Source organism: Thermobia domestica, chromosome 9 (genome assembly GCF_964235325.1).
Source record: "Thermobia domestica chromosome 9, izTheDome1.hap1.1, whole genome shotgun sequence".
Taxonomy (NCBI): Eukaryota; Metazoa; Arthropoda; class Insecta; order Zygentoma; family Lepismatidae; genus Thermobia; species Thermobia domestica.
The window spans coordinates 52,970,345-52,994,026 of NC_137462.1; the positions used below are offsets into that span (position 1 = coordinate 52,970,345).

The 23,682-nt window shown below is 34.8% G+C and overlaps 1 protein-coding gene across 3 annotated transcripts in view; it reads right to left on the minus strand.

Annotated features, from left to right (window-relative positions):
• Nucleotides 1-23,682, minus strand: part of HPS4 (Hermansky-Pudlak syndrome 4 protein) — a 75,370-nt gene that overhangs the window by 27,747 nt on the left and 23,941 nt on the right. The window contains exons 1-6 of one of the 3 annotated variants that reach the window (XM_081771059.1): nucleotides 21,847-21,944; nucleotides 17,943-18,016; nucleotides 16,406-16,640; nucleotides 6,497-6,724; nucleotides 4,325-4,419; nucleotides 1,372-1,441 (exon numbers count right to left, since the gene is read on the minus strand). In XM_081771059.1, coding sequence (XP_081627185.1) covers nucleotides 1,372-1,441; nucleotides 4,325-4,419; nucleotides 6,497-6,724; nucleotides 16,406-16,640; nucleotides 17,943-17,950 — 636 coding nt within the window. In that variant the 5' untranslated portion in view covers nucleotides 17,951-18,016; nucleotides 21,847-21,944. Of the gene's footprint in view, nucleotides 1-1,371; nucleotides 1,442-4,324; nucleotides 4,420-6,496; nucleotides 6,725-16,405; nucleotides 16,641-17,942; nucleotides 18,017-21,567; nucleotides 21,804-21,846; nucleotides 21,945-23,682 lie in introns of those variants that run through there. The other 2 variants (XM_081771058.1, XM_081771061.1) reach the window with 2 other exon arrangements.

Consider the following 23,682-nt stretch of genomic DNA (forward strand, 5'->3'; position numbering starts at 1 on the left):
ATCTTCCGAGTGGCACACGCCGGCGTCTCCTCGCCCAAAAAAGGGAAGAATGAGCAAATCCAAAGTGAAAACGATGCTCACTGTCTTTTTTGACATCAAAGGCATCGTCCACCATGAATTTGTTCCTCCTGGACAAACCGTCAACGCCAAGTTTTACGTGGAAGAGCTCAAAAGACTCAAACGAAGGGTCAATCGGGTCCGACCAGACATCGGAGCCGACTGGAAGCTGCACCACGACAACGCCCCGACTCACACCGCCTTTCTTGTGAACAACTACCTGACCAAGGCCGGCATCCCAACGCTTCCGCAGCCGCCCTATAGCCCAGATGTGCCCCCCCGGACTTCTTTTTGTTTCCTCGTCTGAAACGCCCGATGAAAGGCAAGCATTTTGAGACGACAGAGGGGATCCAAGCAGCTTGCACCACGGCTCTCAAGGCTATTCCGGGGAATGACTTCCGTGACGCCTTCAATGCTTGGAAATCGCGCTGGGAGCGCTGCATCGACGCAGAAGGAGCCTATTTTGAAAGTTTTTAAAGAATTGTAACGATTGGCTCAATAATTTTTTTTTAAATCGACTCAGTCCTATTACTTTCCGGACAAACCCTGTAGAGTTTTGTTACAAACATGCACTTGTTGTTGAAAAATTCCCTAACAGCAGAAAATGCTATACGGAACGAAAGAATACAGATAAGCTACTGGCGAATATTTTTCTTCTTTCTGCCTGGACAATTATCGCGGACACGACTTAACATATACATTAATAAGCACATTATTTTAATTCAGCTGAAACAAATACGATTTATATCTTTTGACTACGCTATATTAGGTTCTACCTCTAGAAGATCCTTAGTTCCCTTTGGCTATCGTTTTACCGTTCCCACAGAAGCTGAAATCTTATGTACGAAATTGGAACGTTCCACCTACAACTTCAATTTGAGAAAAATAAGTGAGGGTATGAACGTTTGAGGCACAGAAATTAAAAATTCTACAAACAAGTTACATTCCAACCAAGGAGCGGTATTTATTCTGTTACCTGTGTCGTCCTTACAACACCGTACTCATGTACAGAGTAGTGAACTTCTGTCTTTCCAAATTCACGGAATATATTTATAACTGTCAACATTTTTGGTCACTCACATAAATCTATTAGGATATGCCTTGAAGATTATATTAAATTTATATCAATCAGAAACTCTGTGGTCAGATATAAATACACATAAGACAACACTTTTTGTTTTCTAATATTGAGTAAAATTTCTTTAACCATTTACTTCTTTCGCGAGTTATGGTATGCCAATTTGTATAATATAGAAGCTTTAGTGATGCAATAAAACTAACTTCGCATGCATATTAAATACAAAAAACACTTACAGTGTTGTTATACGGATCAGTAGAAATAAGCCATTTTGTTGTATCAGGACTAAGCTGCGTTGCAATTACTCTAAAATAAATGTGAAAGAAAAGCGTAAATATTTTGCTTAGCTGAATACAAGTGTTAATAATATTAACTTTTAGACACAACATTCACATATACAGTGCAAGTATTAACGGCTAACTGAAAAAGCTATTGAATAACGTAACTTCATACACAGGATATGAAAACTCCATCAACCTGCAAGCTCATATTACGTTTAGCAAATATATTAACACTGTGAACTTCGTGATTTTTAGCACTTTTTTTTTAAAGGAAACTTAAGTTTGCTGTTGGTAAAGAATTTTAGCTAAGTGTATGTTTTACAATCATAAGAAAAACAGACGCAATTTAAGGGTACTAGCTCATCACTTATTCCCACTTTTAGGAAACAGTTCTGGCTCGGGGAGATTGGTGATCTTTGTTATGAAGCTTTCAAAAAAAGGAAAAAAAAAAAGTTTAGCTACTGCAATAGTGCAGAAAATTCTATTTTACGTAGTGCAGAAAATAATTTATGCACAAATATATATTATACAAAACAAGAGACATTCAATAAAGAACTCAAGTTTATCCTAGCCTAGTTGAAAATGGAGGACGAAAAATATTGAACTCATCTTAAAATCCTCTTAAATAAATGTTTCATTGCTAATTATACGTATTTTGTTAATTCATTTACAATTAAAGTTAATTAAAGTTAATTCATTTAATTTTGCTAATTTGCTAATTATACGTATATTTCAGTTAACTTATTGATTGCTTTAAATTTTATATAGTAAGTTTCGAGGTTGAGTGTGTACCTAATTACAATAAATTTCGTGATTGGCGCGAAATATTTACTAAAAAATCAACATTTAAAAAAATATAGAACGTATATATAATGCTAAAACACAAACTGAAGAACTCTTTTGGAATTTTTTCATATTCTTACTAGAAAGCAAATGAAAACCTAATTATATTTAGATCATAAAATTGAAATATCATAATAATATTAGGCACACAACCAATCTTAATGTGCCACAGCATTCTTAAAAAACAACATAAATTCTAGTGTGACCTAGATTCGGTTCTTGTGTCTACACAAACTAAACCTATAGCTACAAGAAAAAATATTTATGTACCGAATTTTGATGTGGGAATAGAGCATATTTCGCTGAAGATTAAAAACCATATATCATTACAGGCACTATCATTCTAACCTAAACTGTAAGGTTTTGAAAACTGCACATATACAACAAAATAATAGTAACCAACACTATGTTCCAGCGAGACTGAAGATGCATAAGCCGCAAATACAAGCACACTATAACTTTCACTTATTATTATTATTATTATTATTATTATTATTATTATTATTATTATTATTATTATTATTACGGACAAGTACCAGTACCACGTGAAGAAATTTGTTTTTTTTTAAGGTATGCTTTTTCTCAATTACTATTGAAACCAAAAGTAACAACACCTATTCACTTCTGGCTTCAGCAGAGATATTAGAAAGGAGATTAAATATATTCTTGGGACGCTTAATCAATTGCAGAAAACCGCTCCTCGCTATCTATTACCGTTTTAACTCTATAACGATTAAAGTGTAAACGAGAAGTGGTTGATTTCTATTACAGTGGAAACTGAATATGCTCTTGGGACGCTTAATTGATTACAGAAAACTATTTCTCGCTAGTTATTACAGTTTTTATTCTATGGTAATCAACATTAAAATTGAAGTGGTTCATTTCTGTCACTTCAGTGCTAATGCAAAGATTATAGAGTAGAAATGGAATATATTCTTGGGGACGCTTAACTGATTGACGAAAACCGTATGCCGCTATCTGTTACCCTTTTAACTTTATAACGATCACCATTAAAACCAGAATTAGTTCGTTTGTGCCAATTCCAGTTTTAGTAGAGATTTGAGAGTGAAGATACATTAATATCCTCTGGGGTGCTCAATTGATTACAGAAAACCGTTTTTTGCAATCTATTACGCTTTTTATTCTATAGCTATCAATATTAAAACCGGAACTGGTTCATTTCTGCCACTTCCGGTTTCAATAGAGGGTTAAGGGAGATGATTTACCTAATCTTATAACGGTAAATCGATTCCCAAAAACCTCTTCTCACGTTTGCTCTATGAAGATCAATAATATTGAAACCAGGAGTTGGTGAATTTCAACCACTTCAGATTTTAGTAGAGCGTTAAGGATGGAAATGTAATATATTCTTGGGGCACTTAATCGGTTACAGAAAACCAAATCTCTCTATATATTACTGTTTTTGTTCTTCAGCAACGTTAAAACCGGAAATACTCAAATTTCTGGTTTAAACATCCGGTCCAAAAACGAACTTTTGACCTACATTCTGACGAAATTTGCTGATGATTGGTCAACTAGTTCTCTCGACTTTTGTCTCCCGGATATACACACTTCTTAAAAAATTCATTAATATAAAGGAAAAAAATAAATACAATATTAGTACTTAAAACAACTATCTGTACTTGAGGTCCATTATAATTACTATTTAAGCCTACTTATACCGCAAGATATTTAACATACATTGGTCTGTTGCTATTCATGTAATTTGTCAGGTACGTTCAGCTTGTGAGATAAATTTGTACTCACCATAAGAGCCTGAGAGCATAACACTTGACTGTAGACGTTTCAATATCTATTTTGTTGCTTTCATTAGTATTTGTCTTTTAAGAATTACTTTAGGTTGCTTTTAGAATTACTCGTTAGCTTCCCTGCACTTTATACAATTTAAATTGAGTTGGACCTATCTTAACTATAAGTATACTTTTTTACTGTAGCTGTAACGTCTATTGATCAAGTTTTTTCCAGTCGGAATGTTATGGTCTGTCAAACTTTGTTAACATCTTTCACATTATTTGCAAAAATAAATGTATATATAAATACGTACTTGTTCTGATAGAGCACTGTTCCGCCTAAAACACCCTTTTTTTCTTGGCAACAATGGAGAATTTGGAATGCTTCTAAAAATACGTTGCTGGCACTCTGCAAAATATTTAAAAAAAAAATTATATTAATAATTGTTTCTAACTACAAATAATTATATTCAAAAGTTATTGGAATACCACAGATCAACTGGATGGAAGAACTGGTGTGGACTCGAATCCAGATCTCTGCTTTCCCGGCTGGAATTTTCTGTATTACTTAATATTGTTCCAAATCTACTGGTAATAAGTACATACATAGCATCATAATGTTAATAACTAAAAATATTTGTATATTTAGACAAATTAGTAGAAAACGTACAAGAAATTCAATATATGAATAATAATCGCCTACCGAAAGAACTATAAGAACTGAAAGAAAATAAGACTTGAAAGATATATCCTGTTAAGTTTAAAGAAAGTTTACGGAACAGATACTACTTTTGAGATATTACAGCATGGGATAGACAAATTTTTACAGTACATAAACACAAATATAAATATTAGTTTTAACAAAACTCGAACAAAATAAAAGGAGTGCAATTCATTCTTTAAAAAAATGTAATGGCTTCAGGAAATATACATTATACATTTGAATGGCTTTAAAGGTTCATTCTTCCCTTAAAAAAGTCAATTACTTAGGGATTCTTGCCCAACTGAGTATACTTTGTAAACAAAAGCAACAGGGTTATGTACAGTTCTATTATCTACTGGTATTAAATGCATATACAACGGTTTGAAGAACTGAATAGACGCATATTTGAAAAATAATAAAAACAAAAAACATACCTAATAAAACACCACTAATACTTATACTCAACACGGATTCAATGGTAAAATTCCCTCACTGCCAGTGGAGATGAAACCTACACTGCAAAATAGCTCACATTATGAAATGTTGTCTTCTACTCCTATGGATTAAAAATAGTGTTGACATGGATGAAAACTTGAATCCCTAGAATTACTTGGCACTGATGAAGAAAAGAATATCTGATCTTCTAATTTCATCATTATTTAAGTGGATAAAGTGCTAGAGTTGAAAAAATTTTAGAATTCTACTTAACAATAAGTGCATAAATTTTTTATATTTTCAAGTTTTTTTAACAGTTAGTACTTTTGGCTTTTATTTGATTTTTTTAATCAATATATCGTACCCGACCGACGTAACTCGTTCGATGTTGATACCAAACTCATATGGTGATAGAACTTCACGAGCTTATTAGACATATGAAATACTCGTATTATGGTGAGCAGGCCTTTGGTTCCTGAGTTATTGACCATCAAAATTCGGGTTGGATTTAGTGAAAGAATATTATAATAGTATTCTATCGATACTAATCCAATTTTGATCAAATTTCGTATGGTGGTATACGCTGACGAGCTTAGTACTCATTCAAACATACTATGAAATACTATGGTGAACAGATCTTTAGCTTCCGAGCCATTGGCCATCAAAGTTGGGTTTGAACTGAGTGAAATCAAGAAATCTAATAACTACGCGATTTAGAAATTCATTCGATCTTGACCAAAATTGTGACGCTTATAGAACTTCACGAACTTAGTTCACATATGAAATATTATGGTGTGCAGGCCTTAGATTCCTGAGTTATTGTCCATCAAAGTTAGAGTTTGGACTTACTTGAGCCCAAAATTCAAGTTTGACAGTCAACAACTTAAGAATAAAAAGCTTGCACACCATAGTATTTCACATGCATATTAAGCTTGTTAAGATCCACCAACATCTCAAATTTGGCCAAGTGGAGATCTTTAGTTCCTGAGTTATTGGCCACGAAATTTTCGAGTCGGACTTTAGAAACTCATTACAGGAAGTAAATGAAATGTATTCATAATCGAGATTTGATAAAAGTCATTAAAGGACGACTTTTTTTCCGCTATAGGGATTTTTTATTCTATTTTTTTAAAGGGCAATGTAATAAAGGTTTCAACTTTGCCAATAATAGATTTTTGTATTTTTAATCCATATAGAAGTACGAGGCAACATTTCATGATGTGAAGCACTTTCACTTTAAGAAAGTAAAATAAGTTGTTCTAACATTTCTGAACTACCTGAAATTGGCTCTTTACATTGATCTTCTTTCACAATCAAATAAACAAGAAAGAAAATCCTAAATACTTACTTTTGGAAGAAGGACTGTAGGAATGTTATCAAACATTTCCCCTGCTCGTTGTGCAATTGGCAGGTAAAAATCAACCATGGCACTTAGTTTCTCAATAAAGAAGCTCCGATCATGCACCTGAAGAAGGATGGAATCGAAGTCTTTATGATAAAAGCGAATCAGATGATGCAACGTGTCAGTCTGCAACTTCAGTACCCAATCGGGAGTGGGACTATCAGAGCCAACAGCCTACGAAGAAGCAAATATAGAGATATAATAATGTACCATTACATACTGCTGGAAAAGAGAAATACAAATCTAAAAGAAGAGATAAAATAATGAATATATGAGAATAACAAAAATATTAGAATAACAATAAATAACTATAACAACAATAGAGAAAATATTTAAGAATATCAATAGTAAATATATATATATCGTCGTCAAGATCACGAAAGGGTGTAACTCAAAAAAATGCATTTTTGAGATAAGTCCATTGGAGCATGGGCAACGGTGATATGTTTTTGCTCTCAAATCGGCATGGCTCAATTCCCATTAGTATAGAAATTATAAGTAAAAAACAGAAAGACGTACCTCATAAAGAGGTCAGCCTTCAGATCGCCTATTTGTGATCGTGATTTTTTCCCCCAAGACATTGCAAGTAGATTTACGTTTATCGGATTATTAATTTTATTTTTCCATCAATCAAGAGTTTTAAGTTAGTTTGCCGGTACTAAGACAAAGAAAGGCTTGCTTATTCAACAATAGACTTTTTCTGTATGTGTGCATCTTGGTTCAAACCACGTCGCATGTAATTGTTCGAAACTTTGCGCGCTAAGTTGTTGGCAGTCCTCTTTCAAGATTGCCGTGATTAATCCAATGTTGGCAGTTCATTTTGAAATGTTAAGATGGATGTTCTAGTGCAATGGAATGACGGATTAAAAAATGTCGTTTATTCTTCAGAACTACGCGTACGTTGTGTGGTCAAATAAAACTAGTTTCACAACTGGATCATTAGCGAAAATATGGTATGACAGAAACTGGTATTATGGCCGTGTGTTGAATACTGCTACTGCCACAAATTCTTTGCAATAGTCATGTGAGCTAGAATCCCAAGATAGTTTAAGTTCGTGGTCATCTACAGATGATCATCCATTGATTCCAAATAAAGCTCTCTAGTGTAGTGATGCTGTGCCTTCTGTCTCTACATATCCAGAAAAGGATGAGAAAAGCCCAACGGAATGTTCAAAACTCTGTAAGTTATCTGCTACTTCACATCTGAGTATCAGTTAACTTCCACTTTAAGGAGTTGTTGTAACCTTAGAAATACATCACCAAAACTCTACAGAGAAGAAATAGGAAGCGATGAATATAGCTGTGTGAAACTGGTGGTGTTGAAGATGAAGATCCATCTTACATGGGAACTTGTAGTGCGAGAATGTGCGATGAAGATGCTATAAGCACCTGCGATCAGTGTAAAAAATATGTTTGCTGCCTATACCTGCAGAGAAGTTGTACCCTTCACTTTAATCAATCACCTATGAAGATCACAAAACAAATCCAAGGAAAACAAGGAAACACACCAAAGAAGAGCACAGAATCATTAGGATTACTTCTTCTGATGTATCAGCTGTTAACGTTTAGAACGAGTACTTCGTTGAAGATTCACCCCGAGAAAAATGTAGTTCAATCTTCAGAACTACGTTCTGTGGACAAATAAAACTAGTTTGACAGCTGAACAAGAAGAGAGTAAATAAGGAATTAATTGCTAAGCAATTCCGTTTAACTGGGAAACCATACATAAAGTTAATACAATGAAAAAATGAAATGAAATCTTTGAGTTTTATGTCCCACGGTTATGCCGGTTAGGCTAAAGGAGACGGTGATGATGAGTAATGAATGAAATGGTGGAATGAAGAAAGTGGGAAGAAACGGGAGAACCCCGAGAAAACCCACGCACACGGTGTTTGTCCACACAAAGTTCACTTGGCGGGGGCTGGGATCGAACCCGGAACCCCAAGCACCAGAGGTGAACGCTCTACCACTGAGCCACCGCGGCCCCCATTAATACAATGAATTTAGTGCCACAAAGTTGGTATTCGATGCATTGGAACATTTTACCACAGAGGTGAGAGAAGATGTTCTGCTTTCAGTGATGAAGAAACGGAGGAAATACATCATTTTAGGGTCTGAGGAATCTCCAACTTCAAAGGGAATACATCACTAGAGTTTCTTCTTCTAATCCCAAACAGAGGATAGCAAAACATGAATCATAATGACAAATGGAAAAGCAATCGCTTTTATGTTCTCGTTTTGTGAACGGATGCAGTGGATAAAATAAATATTCAATTGTCGCTGGAATATTTCTCTACGCATTGCAAAACTTCACCAATGTGGAGAAAATTACTCTTCATCTTTTGAGGCGTTCCATGGACAAAACAAGGGAGATTCTGCACACAGTGCTATTTCAATGGCTATTAAAAAATCGGGCGATCTCTTTGTACCTTCACAGCTTGTCCCTATCTTCAGACTGTCTAGACGTAAACAGCCATACAATGTTAAATTTCTAGAGTATAATGATTTCATGGACTTCAAGCGCTTGTCCAGTGAATCCTAAAGAGTAGGAGGGACGACGAACAACGAGATGTCAACTGGACTAAAATGGCGGAATTACGTTTTCGTAAGGAGGAACCTGACAGAATCTTTTTCAAGAGCAGTCCAATGCAGGAGTCTTACAGAACGATTACTTTCAAGGACCAACAGGTTTCAGATCAAGGTAGTAGCATCAATCTTCAATATCTTAATAATGAAACTCTGAAGATATCAGAAGCAAAATAGCAAGACTTACTTTCACTGTGTTCGGGTTCAGTGCCTTTTATCACGCAACCAGAATTTGTGGCATTTTACCTGTTTCTTCATCGTTAGAAAATTAGTTGGAGATATTATTGAGCTTTTTATATCTTTTTTAAATCATAATATATTGAGATACTTTCTTTCGTATCATCAGAATATAACTGTTTTTATTTCCATAAGTATATAGCTAAAGCAAATTTTCTTTTTGTCTTATATGTTTGTACTAAAAAGCATTATTAAAACTGTACTTTTGAATTTCTATAGTGTGAATCATAATGACAAATGGAAGATCGTAATAATAATAATAATAATAATAATAATAATAATAATAATAATAATAATAATAATAATAATAATGTGAAACTTTGAGGTGGAAAAACACTGCATACGTATGGCTTTTCCCGGGGTACTCTCTTTTCCTCCCACTGTGTTTATGCCACCAATCATCTCATTATCCATCCAGCCTGGTAGAAGTTTCTAATGGCTTTATAAAACAATAAATTCAAAATTTAAAAAATTTGAAATAAAAGTTGGCATTGATTTCTGTAAACAAAGTTAGATAATTACATCAATATTTGTGTATTCTTCATTATCTTACGCTATATAAATCAAACAAAATTAGGTATATACTGTCTCGTAAGTAAATGTATTCTATGGAAACTCCGTGCATTACTTAGGCGTAACTCGATAATACGTGAACTAAGTTCGGATTACAAAAGGGCGTATCTCAAATAACCGCCATTCTTTCCAAGAATGGCATAGTTATGATCACAACGTATATTGTAATACTTAGAGGATTACTTCTTAAGTCTCCAAGCCAATTTTGGACGAAAAAAGTGTGATAAGCAATTAATGAGAAACTTTTGAATCACCGCAAAAACTTTCTCGTGCTCTACTGAAAAAATGCTAAAACTGAGTTACGCTCTTTCCTGATAATATCAAAATCAACGTTTGAGGCGAATCTTGACATGCGGGTCAAGTACCATTCACTCAGTATCCATTATGTCGTCTTCCACCATGTCAGATTTCAAAGAAACTACAGGAGGCTTACGAACATAGGAGATCTTGTTCGTTTCGGGGAAAGAACCGTATCACTGAGTTGGCGTATATATTGGCTAAGTTTTAGACCGGCGATATAAGGCGAGCGGCGAAGAGCTGGAGCTCACCGAAGACCGACACTAATAGAAACAAAAAGGATTTTCGGGGGATTCGCTAGTCGATGCGACTGGAATCTAAATTTCTGGACTTGCGACTGGGATCTGAATTTCTGGACTTTTGACAGGAACAAGATCTGTTTGGGTGGAAACGTCGGACTCTGGGTTCCCACAGATTTACAAGTAGCTGCAACAGTAGCAAAGTGCAGAGAAAGCTAGGAAGGGATGCTTTCTTTTAGACGACGCTTAGCATCGTCAGCAGAAATCTTCTCAACAATTATTAGTTCTCGGATATGTCTCTCACATTGAAAGGCTGGACAGGCTCGAGACCAAGCAGAGTGCTCGCCTTTGAATTTGACACAAAAGGGCTTGGCCGCTGTACAGAGTTCCGCACCATGACTGCCTTGGCCCCAATTCGCACAAAGAGCAGCACTCGAATTACACGAGAATTACGATTAGAGATGCCACGTAAAGAAAACCTGAATAATAATGTACCTCTAATAACCTGAGCATATGTTAAGTATTCCATCGATTCCTTCGACAATACAATGGTACATTAATAATTTATGCGGAATTCCACAACTTGTCTTTAATAATTTATTGCAATAAGTAGATATTGCTACTATTTTCATGTTTCTAACTGCTTGTTGGTGTACACAGAAAATTAAACTTCCACTTTAGAACATAAATGAATCAATGATTTCAGAAAGGATTGAGTCTATTTTGTATAGTTAAAATAAAATTAAAAAAAAAAAACAAAAAAACTATTAAATCTCATCAATGGCCATCTTTTTTTGCACTCAACTTATAGTTTAATGCTGCGTTTATATTGCTGTAAAACATTCGATTCCTGTCTTTTCTATACAGAAAGTTGAGTATACTTCTAGACAATCCGGCCCTCCCCGCTAGTCTAATGGCTAGAGCATGTCCCTTTGGTGCCACGTGATCCGAGTTCGATTGGAGAATATAAAAAATTTAATTTTTCACAATTATCCACTTTCATTAATCATCTATCCTCTTTACCCTAAAGGACACAACAGTGGAACGTCAAATAATAATAACAATAATAATAATAATAATAATAATAATAATAATAATAATAATAATAATAATAATAATAATAATTATTATTATTATTATTATTATTATTATTATTATTATTATTATTATTATTATTATTATTATTATTATTATTTCATTCTCCTTAGAGAACGGGAAAATGGTTCATATACCAATTTCAGACAAAATGTAACTCTGGTCCCTTCTGCAATCATTGATTCAAATATACAAATGGTAAACCTGTAAGTTATAGAGTTGAAATTTTAAAACTGCGAAAATCATCCACGATGGCTGACATTTGCATTTTTAAAAAATACTGTTCCATTTGCAAAAATTGGGAAAAAAAAAAAACTAAATGTCACATATCTTGAATGATTTCAGTATTTTAAAATTTCTGATTGTTAAATTCCCATACCTTACTATATAGCCTATGGAACCCGGAGGTTCAATGCTGCGTTCACAAAAGCTCTCCACTGACTTCTATCCTTAGCCAATTGGATCCAGTTTTTACTTTGTATTCCTATCTCTGCGAGATCCATCTTAATATTGTCCTCCCATCTGCGCCTAGGTTTTTCTAATGGTCGTTTTCCGATTGGTCTTCCAGTCAAAACTTTGAAAGCGTTTCTACTTTCTTTCATTCTAGCTACATGACTTGCCCACCTCAGCCTCCTAGACTTGACGACTCTAACAATGTTGGGTAGACCGTATAAATTATGTAGTTCCTCGTTATGAAGTTTCCGTCATTCCCCATTCCCGTTCCCCTTGGGTCCGAATATTCGTCTCAGGATCTTGTTCTCAAATACTTTCAGTCTATGTTCTTCCCTCAGAGTAAGCGACCATGTTTCGCAACCATACAGAACAACAGGCATGATTATCGTTTTATATATTTTAAGCTTCAAATTCCTTAACAGAATTCGCGACGACAAGAGATTTTCAACCGAATAATAACATGAATTCCCTGCTTTTAATCGACATTTAATTTCTTCGTGAATATGATTTTCGTTTGTTAATATTGATCCTAAATATTTGAAAGTATCCATTTTATCAAAAGTATTTTTTAATATTTTAACGCATCCACAATTTGCCGTATTACGGTCCCGACGCACTTCCATGTATTTAGTTTTTTCTGCATTTACTTCTAAACCTATGTCCCTGCAAAAGTTTAATAAGATCTCTGCATTTCTTTCTATTGTTCTCCTATCATCCCCTATTAAATTTACATCATCAGCATAAGCCATAACCTGGTGAATACCGTTCAACTCTAGGCCCTGGTTGCTATCTTTGATTTTCCTTATAGCGTATTCCAGAACAAAGTTAAATAATAATGGCGACAACACATCATTTTGTAGGCCATTTTCGACGTGAAAGCTCGTGGACGGAGCTACCCGGACTTTACTTTCGGATTCATTTAAATATATCTTAATTAATCTAATTAGCTTTCTCGGTATTCCAAGTTCTGTAAGAACGTTGTATAATGTTTCCTCCTAACCGAGTCGTACGCCTTTCTAAAATCAATAAATAATTGATGTACCGGGGTATTGTATTCCCACTTTTTTTTTCGAGTATTTGGCGAATGGTAAATATTTGGTCGATAGTTGATCGATTTCGTCTAAATCCGCACTGATAATCTCCAATAATTTTATCTGTGTATGGGGTCAATCTTGCTAATAGAATATTTCAAAGGATTTTATAGGATGTTGACAGAAGAGAAATGCCTCGATAATTATTACAGTCAGTTTTGTTGCCTTTCTTATTAATTGGAACAATGATGGATTCTTTCCACTCTTGTGGCAATTCTTCCTTGTTCCAGATGAGAATGAGCTTGTGTATCTTGTTCCACAATTTTTCGCCTCCAGCTAAAATTAACTCAGCCGGAATTTCATCTACACCCGGAGATTTGTGTTTATTTAATTTCTTTATAGCGGTTTCTACTTCTATTCGGTTGGGTTCTGGAATATACGGTTCTGCGGTGTGTATCTCCTTTTCTCCACGCACATTAGTTCTTGGCTGCGTGTTCAGCAAATCGTTAAGAAATCTTTCCATCTATTTAAGATGCTATCCGTATCAGTGAGAACTGTTTCGTCAGCTTTCTTTAATATATAAGCACGGGGTTGATAGAGTTTCTTAAATTCGCTGATCTCCTTATAATGTCCCGAATATTTTTATTTTTACTATTATCTTCGAATTCCTTAATTTTAGCTTTCAAAAAATCGCGTTTCTTTGTTCTAAAAGTTTTGGAAGTTTCCCGCCTGATATCTGCGAAATTTTGTGTAGTTATTTCATTCGGATTTTGTAGCCAGCGTAATTTTGCCTGTTTTCTCTTCTCTGCTAGTTGAATGCATTCCTGGTCGAACCATGGTTTGTTCCTACGTATTTCCGCGTGTCCCAATTTTTGTATTGCTGAACTTTTAATGTTATCTCTAATTTCAATCCAAGTATCCTCGTGCACTCCGAATCTTCTAAAACCGAGAATCTATTCGAAACTTCAATCTGGTATTCCTCTCTTACCTGGCTCTCTTCTAATTTCTTTAAATTAAATCTCTCCGTTTTCGGACACTGAATATTACCTTTATTCAACGATAATATCTCTCGTATTATCGCTACTACCAGGTAGTGATCAGTGTCACAATCAGCCCCTCTAAACGACCGGACATCAATTATGCTGGACTGCCTTCTATCTACTAAAACGTGATCAATTTGGTTATGTGTTTTTCCGTCTGATGATGTCCAAGTGCATTTATGAACGTCGCGATGTGGGAATTTTGTACTCTTCACGATTAGGTTTTTGGATGTTGCAAAGTTCACGAGTCTAACACCGTTCTCATTACTTTCCTTCTGCAGATTTTCTTTCCCTATAATCGGTTTGAAAATATCCTCTCGTCCTACCTTCGCATTGAAATCCCATAATAGAATTTTCATATGGTATCGCGGGAGTTAGTCAAATATCCGTTCCACTTCTTCGTAAAAACTGTCTTTTATATCGTCATCTTTATCTTCAGTTGGAGCATGTACATTTAAAACGATATCACACCACCGTCCCTTAAGAGTAATAAAAGAAAGTCTGTCAGTAACAAATTCAACCCATTTAATTGCTGGTAATATTCGTTTGTGAACGAAAAACCCTGTTCCTAACTGGCGATTTTTATTTCCTTCCCCATAAAAGAACATAAAATTTCTGGAATTCACAGATCCATTTCCTTCCCATTTAACTTCCTGAACTCCTACTACGTCCATCCTGTATTTCTCTAACTCACTCGTTACGGATTTTAACGCGCCTGCCCTATAAAGACTTCTAATATTCCATGTTCCAAATCGCATGTCCATTTTCTTTTGCTGAGGTCGTGCCAAGTTATCTGTCCTTGTCCGAGGCTTTTGTGAATATTTCTGAACAAGTGCTTTTTTTTACAGGATGAGGTTGTTAGCCTTACCCAAACTCCCAAGCTGGAGGATCACTCCTAGTCGTCTGTCCGCAACTGCTTATTTAGTATATTCGCAGCTAACCTCTATATCTAGAGGCCTTCTCCTCGATTCGCAACCTGAGGACGCGCCATGCCGTGGTGACAAGAACCTACATTATCCCATAACTTACAGCTTTACTATTTACATATTTGAATCGATGGCTGCAGAAAGGATCCGGGTTACATTTAATCTGAAACTGGTATATGAACATTTTTCCGATTCTTCAGGGGTAGGCAACTTCCTGTATAAGACCGAAGTCGACCGTTAAATAATGTCTTACACTCGAACGTTTTATAATGTCGTAAATACAGCGCTGAACTTAGGTTACAAGAAGAAAGATGTCCATTGATGAAACTTTTTTTTTTTTTTTTTTTTGTTAATATCAAAACTACACAAAATAGACTTACGTCTTTTGTGCAATCATGATTCATTAGACTTAGGTTCTAACCAAGAAGCAGCTAGAAAGTTATAAATAGTATCAGTTGAAGTGTTTTCTCAGCCAGATGATGTTACCAGTAAGTTAACGAAACGAAATATAGAAGAAGATTAAAAGTAAACAACGCACTAACAGGTAATAACCTTTTTGTTATTTAATAGATAGCAATGTATTGATATGAACATCTAAACGTATTATAAATATGAGTATATATTTTGATATTTTTATAGTATATGTTGATGTTTTTCGTACGCATCTCTCCGTATAACACTATCAAAATATTTATTATAAGTATCACCAAATCAAGAAACTCGACTGTTTCTTGACCCGGAGAAATCAAATATTCATATTTTCGTAAGTAAAAATTAAAGTTGGGAAATATATATAAAAACTTTCAAGAAAATGTTTCTTTTTATGTTATTGTTTCGCTACATTCCTATACAATGAAAAATCAATTTTTGAAACTGCCAATACTAGCAATACAAAACTACCTTTCGGATAAATCTCAACTAGGAAAACACTTAAAACTAACAAAGAGTAAACCATGCAATGTTCCAAATTCATTCGCTGTCAGAAAAGATAAACATTAAAGAAAGTGAAGAAAACAAGAAGGGATAGCATTCACCCTAGTTGAATGTCTATGACCTATGTTGGTAAGAAGAAAAAGGAAAATTCTACCTCTTCCCCTTAAAAAAACAAAATAGCAAAGTCTAAAACCGAGAGAAATATGATGAGTAAAATAGCAGAATCTTAAGTTATTTTAAGGAATTTAATATTTAATCGTTCGAAAGTGATTGAAACAGGACACGTCACTCAGATGCAATAGAAAAGCATTAGCTTGTTGATAGTAGTAATTAGTGGTGTGTATATATGCTTAATCAGTGTACGAAAAAAAAAAAAAAAAGTATAACTTTTAACTGAAAAGCATACTTAAGATATCCTTTTGTGAGTGACCAAATATTAACTTACCAAAATAAACTGGCCTATTTGTCTGAGGGCAAATTTTCCATTTTGCAGTGTTAAGATACTCGGACAACTGAACATAGACATGGAGAACTGCATTGCCCCCATCAACTGACCACAGAGAGCCAATCGCTGCTGCTCACTCACCCACGAAGGATAGAAATAGACAATTGCCTCCTGCGGGTCATCCTCCTCCTTCTGGCAGCGTTGGGTGTCATACACAAACACTATGCTTATCTCTCTGTAAGATTAAAAACAAAAACGCATATAAAGTTCATCTTAAGAAAACATTTGCAGACCAATTACAAAAATGATTAATTAAACTAAGAATACATTGCACTTAATTACTTAAGTGCTTCTGTGCAATCGAATAATGCTTTTTTTTTTCCTACGTGTGCTTACAACTCTGCGTTCAGTCGAAACAGACAAATTTATGGAGTAACAAATGCCAGTTACGAAGGAAACACAACGGCGTGTCATTAGAGTATCAAATTTATCAAACACATGTAAGTAGTAATTTGTGTATATAATAATATAAAAACAATATAGAAGGAAAAAAATAAGTATAAATATAGTCAGAGAAATGTAAAAACAAGTTTGGTACAAATAATTGGATAATATGATAGGAAAGCTTGTGGCCTAATTACAGTTTCCTACGTATTGATGGATGCAACAGTAAGATATGCTCTTCCACATTTTTTTGTAAATCAACAATATGAGCTCCCACTGGATATCGAACACACGCCAAAGATACACATGCTAACGAGAACCTCGAATGACCCTTAATTAGAAGGAAAAAAAAGAAGAAAAAAAAAAAAAACACTTACCTAGAACACCCATGAAAATTAATTTCACAAACCGTTAGTGATGCCCTGAAACAGTTGGTAAAATTAATCTTTATGGACGTTCTAGGTAAGTTATACTGTATACTCTTTTGCCAGCTACTACAGTTAACAGCTTTACAGAACAATAATAAGGCCAAGTCAAATATATGAGCAATTACATTATGAAAGATGGATGAAGAAATATCAAGCACTAGTGACACCTTACAATAACAAATGTAATTCTAAGAAAACTTGTGGATTGTTTATTTTATTATTATTATTTTTTCATAAAATAACACTGTGTATGTATAAATTCAAATATAGTTTGTTAAGAAATGGATAAGAGATACTACCGGTAGCTCTGAAGGATCTGAAAAGGTTCTTCTAACAAGTTAGTGCAGCCAATGATGAAGCGTTGGTTTGGCAGTTGCGTGAATTATCTGAAATGATCTTACAGGAGGTACTTGTATAAACACGGATAAATGGATTTATAAGTGACACATATTTTAGGAGGTAAGGGCGCTTATATACGAGAAAATACGGTATATGTATCATTTCATATCAAATGAACCTATTGTAAACACTTTATAGTTATTAACATACAACATAACAAAGAGCTTGAGCGCTCATAAATTATCAGAACATTCAGATACATTAGTAAAATTTAAAGTTACCTGTATAAGATTTTAAAATAATAAAAGCGAAGAATGTTAACTTACTTAGCCATTATTTTCTGTATGCTGCTGCCCACAGCAAAGTCAGTCTCTATTCACGTCATGAATCCTCAAATTAACTGAAAGAAAGATCAAATACGATAAAATGTATAAATATTGTTAAAACATATTAATCATGTTACATAAAAACGAAAATAACACAAAATAGCATTGATTTTGGAAACTGGTTAAGCAAATGAAAGCTAAAAGAACATACATAGTCAACTGAGTTCTAAAATAAGTGGTCTATTTCCACATAATTTGCATGTATACTATTAAGAATCAAGGGTTAATGCATGTATACTATTAAGAATCAAGGGTTAAGTAGAGGGTAGCCCCGAAATACAAAATTCGCAGAAAGCTGAACATAATCAGCCGAAGTGTAAGCATCAGACTAACAAAAAAGATAATAAAAGTTATCAATGTAAGGTGAATAATTAGGAGTAGAAACTAAGATAATGAAGGCGCGTGTTGAGGCCATAATAGGTAAAATGGGAATAGAGCATAATATGTCGGGTTTCAATCTAACTGTCATATTAACTAATCTAGAAAGTGAATACTGTAATAATGGAGAGAAATATATAAATGAAGAGTGAAAATATAGGAAACGGAAACTGCCTGTTAACCAAATATGCTTGAAATATACTTTATGAACGGTGTGATGTGCTTCAAATGGGACAATATTTTGATGTAGAAAAGCCATCCTTTCATTATTCCACAAAATAAATATCCTACTGGAAATCACATCTCATGGACATAACCACGGATTTGGAATGGAGAAAACAAACGTCCTAGGAACATCTCAATATTAATTGACTGGATAAACCTTGTACATACAAGTGATTAACCATGGACATCTTTTGCATGCCACACATCATAGCTACCTTGGACATTTAAGAAACGTCTGCTGTGTCCAATTCCTTGTAACCGTCTATGTTAAGTTAGTGGCGTACATCTCGACCACGTGGCTTCACGCCAAAACTGAAATCCCGTGCCTCCGCTAACACCTGACTCCGTCCAGTGTCTTCTGCGCAGCGTACCCCTACCCATATCGCGCGACATCTAACCCCTGGGGTTGAGATATGTACCCTGTTGTATAGTAGAGCCTGCCTATTTTAGGTGTGTCCTCGGAAAATATGCGAAACATACTTTGGCCCCATCCCCGCCGACCCTCTTATGGAGGAAACCCTCCTTTTGCTTAGAGAAAGAAGTGATTGACCTCAGCTGTGTTTCCAATTTGCCATTCAGTCTTGACAAGTTAAGATCGTAAGCTACTTAGAATGGGTAACAAGACAGAGCACAGCGAAGTCCGTGAAGAAATTGTTTGTGGCAAAGCTTCCGCATCCAACTAGTGAAAGATCTCCGCCGCAGCACCTTGTCCTCCTCTTTCAGGAAAGGTATGGGAAAACAATCGACAGCAGCGTCAGAAGGGGCACACTTGAAATAGAATAGCTCTAGCCTAGTAGAGGTAAGAAGTACTTTCATAGATGTTTTGTAATTTCTGACATCAAAGGAGGACATCTGTATGGCACGTTTCAAGCAAAGTGAACCGAAACTTAAATAACCGAAATTAACCAAGGCTACTTACAAACGCTACGCTTATGTAATCAAGCATACGTACGGTACACTTAAGCACAGAAAGCTTTTGCTATTAAGGGCTCCGCCCCAATTCCCCTTTAATAGTGAAATGTTTTCGTTACAGCTGGATGTATCAACGCAGCGAAATTTTATTGGGGGCATGCTCCCAAAACTCCCTCCCTCTTTAAGTGTATTAATGTAATATTTCATTAGCGGGTTGGTTATAGAGCTGGATGGAAACATTGAAAGGAGTAAAAACGGGAGGGAGTGATAAATAAGGATTCACTGTTTTCGTTATTTCTGAACATTACGGAAAACACAACACTAACAGTTGAAAAGAACTACTTGTGCACAGCAATACAACATAAATGCATACGTATTTAGTGAAGAACAAAGCATGAAAATAAAGAAATATTTATGAACAATTATGATTGAGAGAGGGTAAGAAAACAGGATTAACTGTGGTTAAAACATATTTAAAAAACAATTAATTACTAATACAACTTTAACAATTAGTTTAAGTATCTATGTTAGGACCACCAACAGCAGAGCCTTACTCAAAATCACTAATATGACGTAACGCTTAATTTGTTCTCAACTTCTATATTGTGCTGACAAAAAGTCTCCAGTTTGTTCTTAACATGTCTGATGATGACAGACCCATTAAATATAATACAATCTCCACACGGCAGTAATATATTATACAACATAGTTTTTTTTATTTAATCCTCTTCCGACTGGACCTGAGGAAGATTTACAACCGTGTTACTTACTTTAGAAAATATAGCTGAGCTTGGGACAGCGAGCAAAGGGAGATAGAAGCCACCAGGGCCCTTGTACTTCTACCTTTATCACAATTTAGACGAAAACAAGGTACTCGGTTCTGGAACCATGAAACGAGTTGCGGGAGATACTAAATGCAATCCATATTCTCAACTACGAAGCAAGAACGTTAACCATTAGCCAAAGGAAGCTGATATAAATTATGACGTTAATTTCTAAATTATAATGCAATTTTCTATGCAGTTAAAACACTTGAGTAAGGAAAAAAAATCCATCATTCCACGATCTTAAGACTGAAGGTTACGGAATGAAAAACGCTTCCGTAAGAATTGGAAAAAATACATTTGATGTTCACAAGCTCCTGCAGCCTAGGATGAAACAACCGACCACTCGCTGCAGAATTTGGCATTACTGCTGTATCGCCGGACCAATTAAGTACCAAAATGTACTGCATTCGGTTATATTTGGTTGGATTACATTACGTTACGTCAGATTACGTTATTAGGCGTGTAGTTTTACTATACGATCCATAATATAAGCAGTAGTAGTAGGAGGAGGAGGAGGAATGGGTTAGAAGCCCCGCAGGGGTTAGTTGGATTCTGTTCTCGACATGAAATGGGCAAATTAAAGACTTGCCCAAATTTGTCTTGCCCCTTTTACAATCTATGGATCCGTATAGTAAAACAAGTGTACCTCTCCGCGAAATAGTCCATCCGCCTCCACATACAGTGCCGCTTATAACATCAAAAACAACCAAAAAATACAACCATTTTCTTAACTTTTACTATTCCCCTTACCTGACTTTTACTCATTCTTCTTCACAAACTTAAATAAATTGACCCGGTAAATTTCCTAAAATTGGTCCGGCGATACAGGTTAACCCCAGAATTTATCCGCTAACCCACTGATTTTTTTTTTTTTTTTTTTTTTGGTATTACCTACTGAGTACGCAGATATACTAACAATTTCAAGTCATTAGGGCTAAAAATATCTTCGAATATTGTAATGTAAGGGTGAGCATACCGTTAAGTTTCGTGGCGTAATAAGTTCTATTACTTTGGTTAGATATATGGCACCCAAGTAAACAAGTTACTTCGATATAACCTTCATTGTAAATTAACACATTTGATGTTAATTTACACAAATTTTTCAATTTTGACACCTGGATTCTTAATCTGCAAATGTTCTTTCATGAAATTACGTTTGAGTACAATTGTCACACAAGATAAAAGAATCAATATGTGTCTAGATTGTTAAAATAATTTCTTACGTTCAATTATGTAAAACACCTCAATAAATATGTTACTTCCATACATATCAAAGCTTCAGGTTTATCACATTCCTTTTCAAATTAATTGATTTTCACGGAAATAAAACGCATCCAAACAAAAACAAACCCTACGCAGAAGCAACACTTCCCTACACCAACTATGATCAAGTGCAGTACTGGTCATTTTTCATTAAATGAGCTACTTCAAAGACATAGTAAGAATAAAACCACTACAACATTTTTTACATATTGTTTTCAAAACAATGCATAGAAACTTACATTACGTTTACTCTTATTTTCATGTCAATATAATACAGCATTTGTTATCAAGGTCACAATTTCGATCTGCAGCTTTCTGCTGTCAGTATTTAATCTGCTGTCAGTGGATTGAGGGGCTCATTCCGTAGCGATTTGTGTCAAACGAAAATCTTCGTTTAACGGTAGTTTACCTCACGGGCGGCGATTAGGGGGAAAAGGGGGCAGTTGAAACCCCCACTTTTTTGAAGTGGTCCATTAAGCTATATAGTTTAATTTGGAAATGTTGTTTTTGTATGTATTACTGGTTCATAGAAAAAATGGTACCGTACAATATTTGCCGTTGCGTGGGTACGTATTGGTTGTCTTTCCGTGGAGTTAAGAAAGCTACATGAATTGGGTTTTAATTGCTACCGAAAATAACCCAAAAATTAACCTATTGGAGCACAACAATTCCAGCACACTTACACTTCTTCTTACAAGGGCTCCATGTGTTAGTCAGCCGCTTTGAAAGTAATTTAGAGAACATTTCGAAAAAAAAAAAAAAAGTTTTTCACAAGTTATCCTTTAATTGCACAAAAATTGACAGTTTCTAAAATGTCTTTTCTTCTTTCTAATAATAAGGAATAGTGATTAAAAAGAGAGTAATATGAAACAACTTCTATCTTTCCCATTGTTTTGCAGTGTAATATACAAGTGAAGTGATATGTTTAGGTATGCACGAGTGTACCTAGGTATATACAATTAAATTTAGTGAATTCAACATAATTCTAGGTTTTAGGATCATTTTGTATAACTGGAGTGTGGAGTGGTTTTGTTTTGATGTGGTCCAAAAAAGTGAAAACTGTACCTAGTGGTAACGAACATGTTTCGGGAAGCTGCAAAAGTAAATATTTCTTTAATGTAGCATATGCTTGTATTATTTACTGTCCTTCATTTTCTAACAATAATAACTAGTGCCCGAAACTTGAGGAAATATCCTCTTTTGTACGAGTGCCCGAGAACGAGGCTTAACATTGTATGTGTTCATTTTGCATTTTGGGTCATTGTAGGCCAGAAAATACTGGATTTTATTGGTCTTTTTTTCTTTTTCGGCGTTTTCTTTTTTTTTCGTTTATTGGTCTTTTAAGTTTTTCATAGGTCTTAACGTCATTTTTTGCACTTTATCTTTCGACAATAAATTAACTCGAATCACCACCACCTCTTAGACATCTTTCCTTCAGTAAAGAAAATTCAAAAGATAAGACATTCTTCAACGACTTGGACTGGTAAGACCAGATCTGCAATTAACACAAGTCAGATAATGAAGCGTAACAATCTCCTCCAGCAAGGGGGGTGAGGGTGGGGAGTTTCTTATTTTAGTTTGTACTTCAGTTTGTTTAAGAAGGACAAATCGTTAACATACCAGAAGCTTGTATTTCTTGAGCATTATGTTCATCAAACATGTAATTCTAATTAAATTGGGTCTTATTTTTACGTCTTTTTTCCAGTTTTTAGGTCCTTTTTTATAGATATTTTAGGTCTTTTTATTGGTCCTTTTTTTTTGGCAATTTTTAGGTCTTCATCTTCCGAGCCCTAGTAACAACATACCTTTATTAGCATGTGTGGAATTAAAAATTAGGTTGTTCATTAATCCCCAGTTTCAATGTAACTTCTACAAAACAAGCCTCATTATTCATTACTATAATTAATATTATCCTTTCTATTCACAGTATTTGTTTTGCAAATTTGTTATTAAATAATCTGATCACACAATTTTTCAGACATAATTTTAAGATGTTCATAAGCAAGGAATCAAATTTCTTCTTACACTTCATTGTTTAAGTGTACAAAGAGCTAGTACCGACTTGTGTTGCTCTT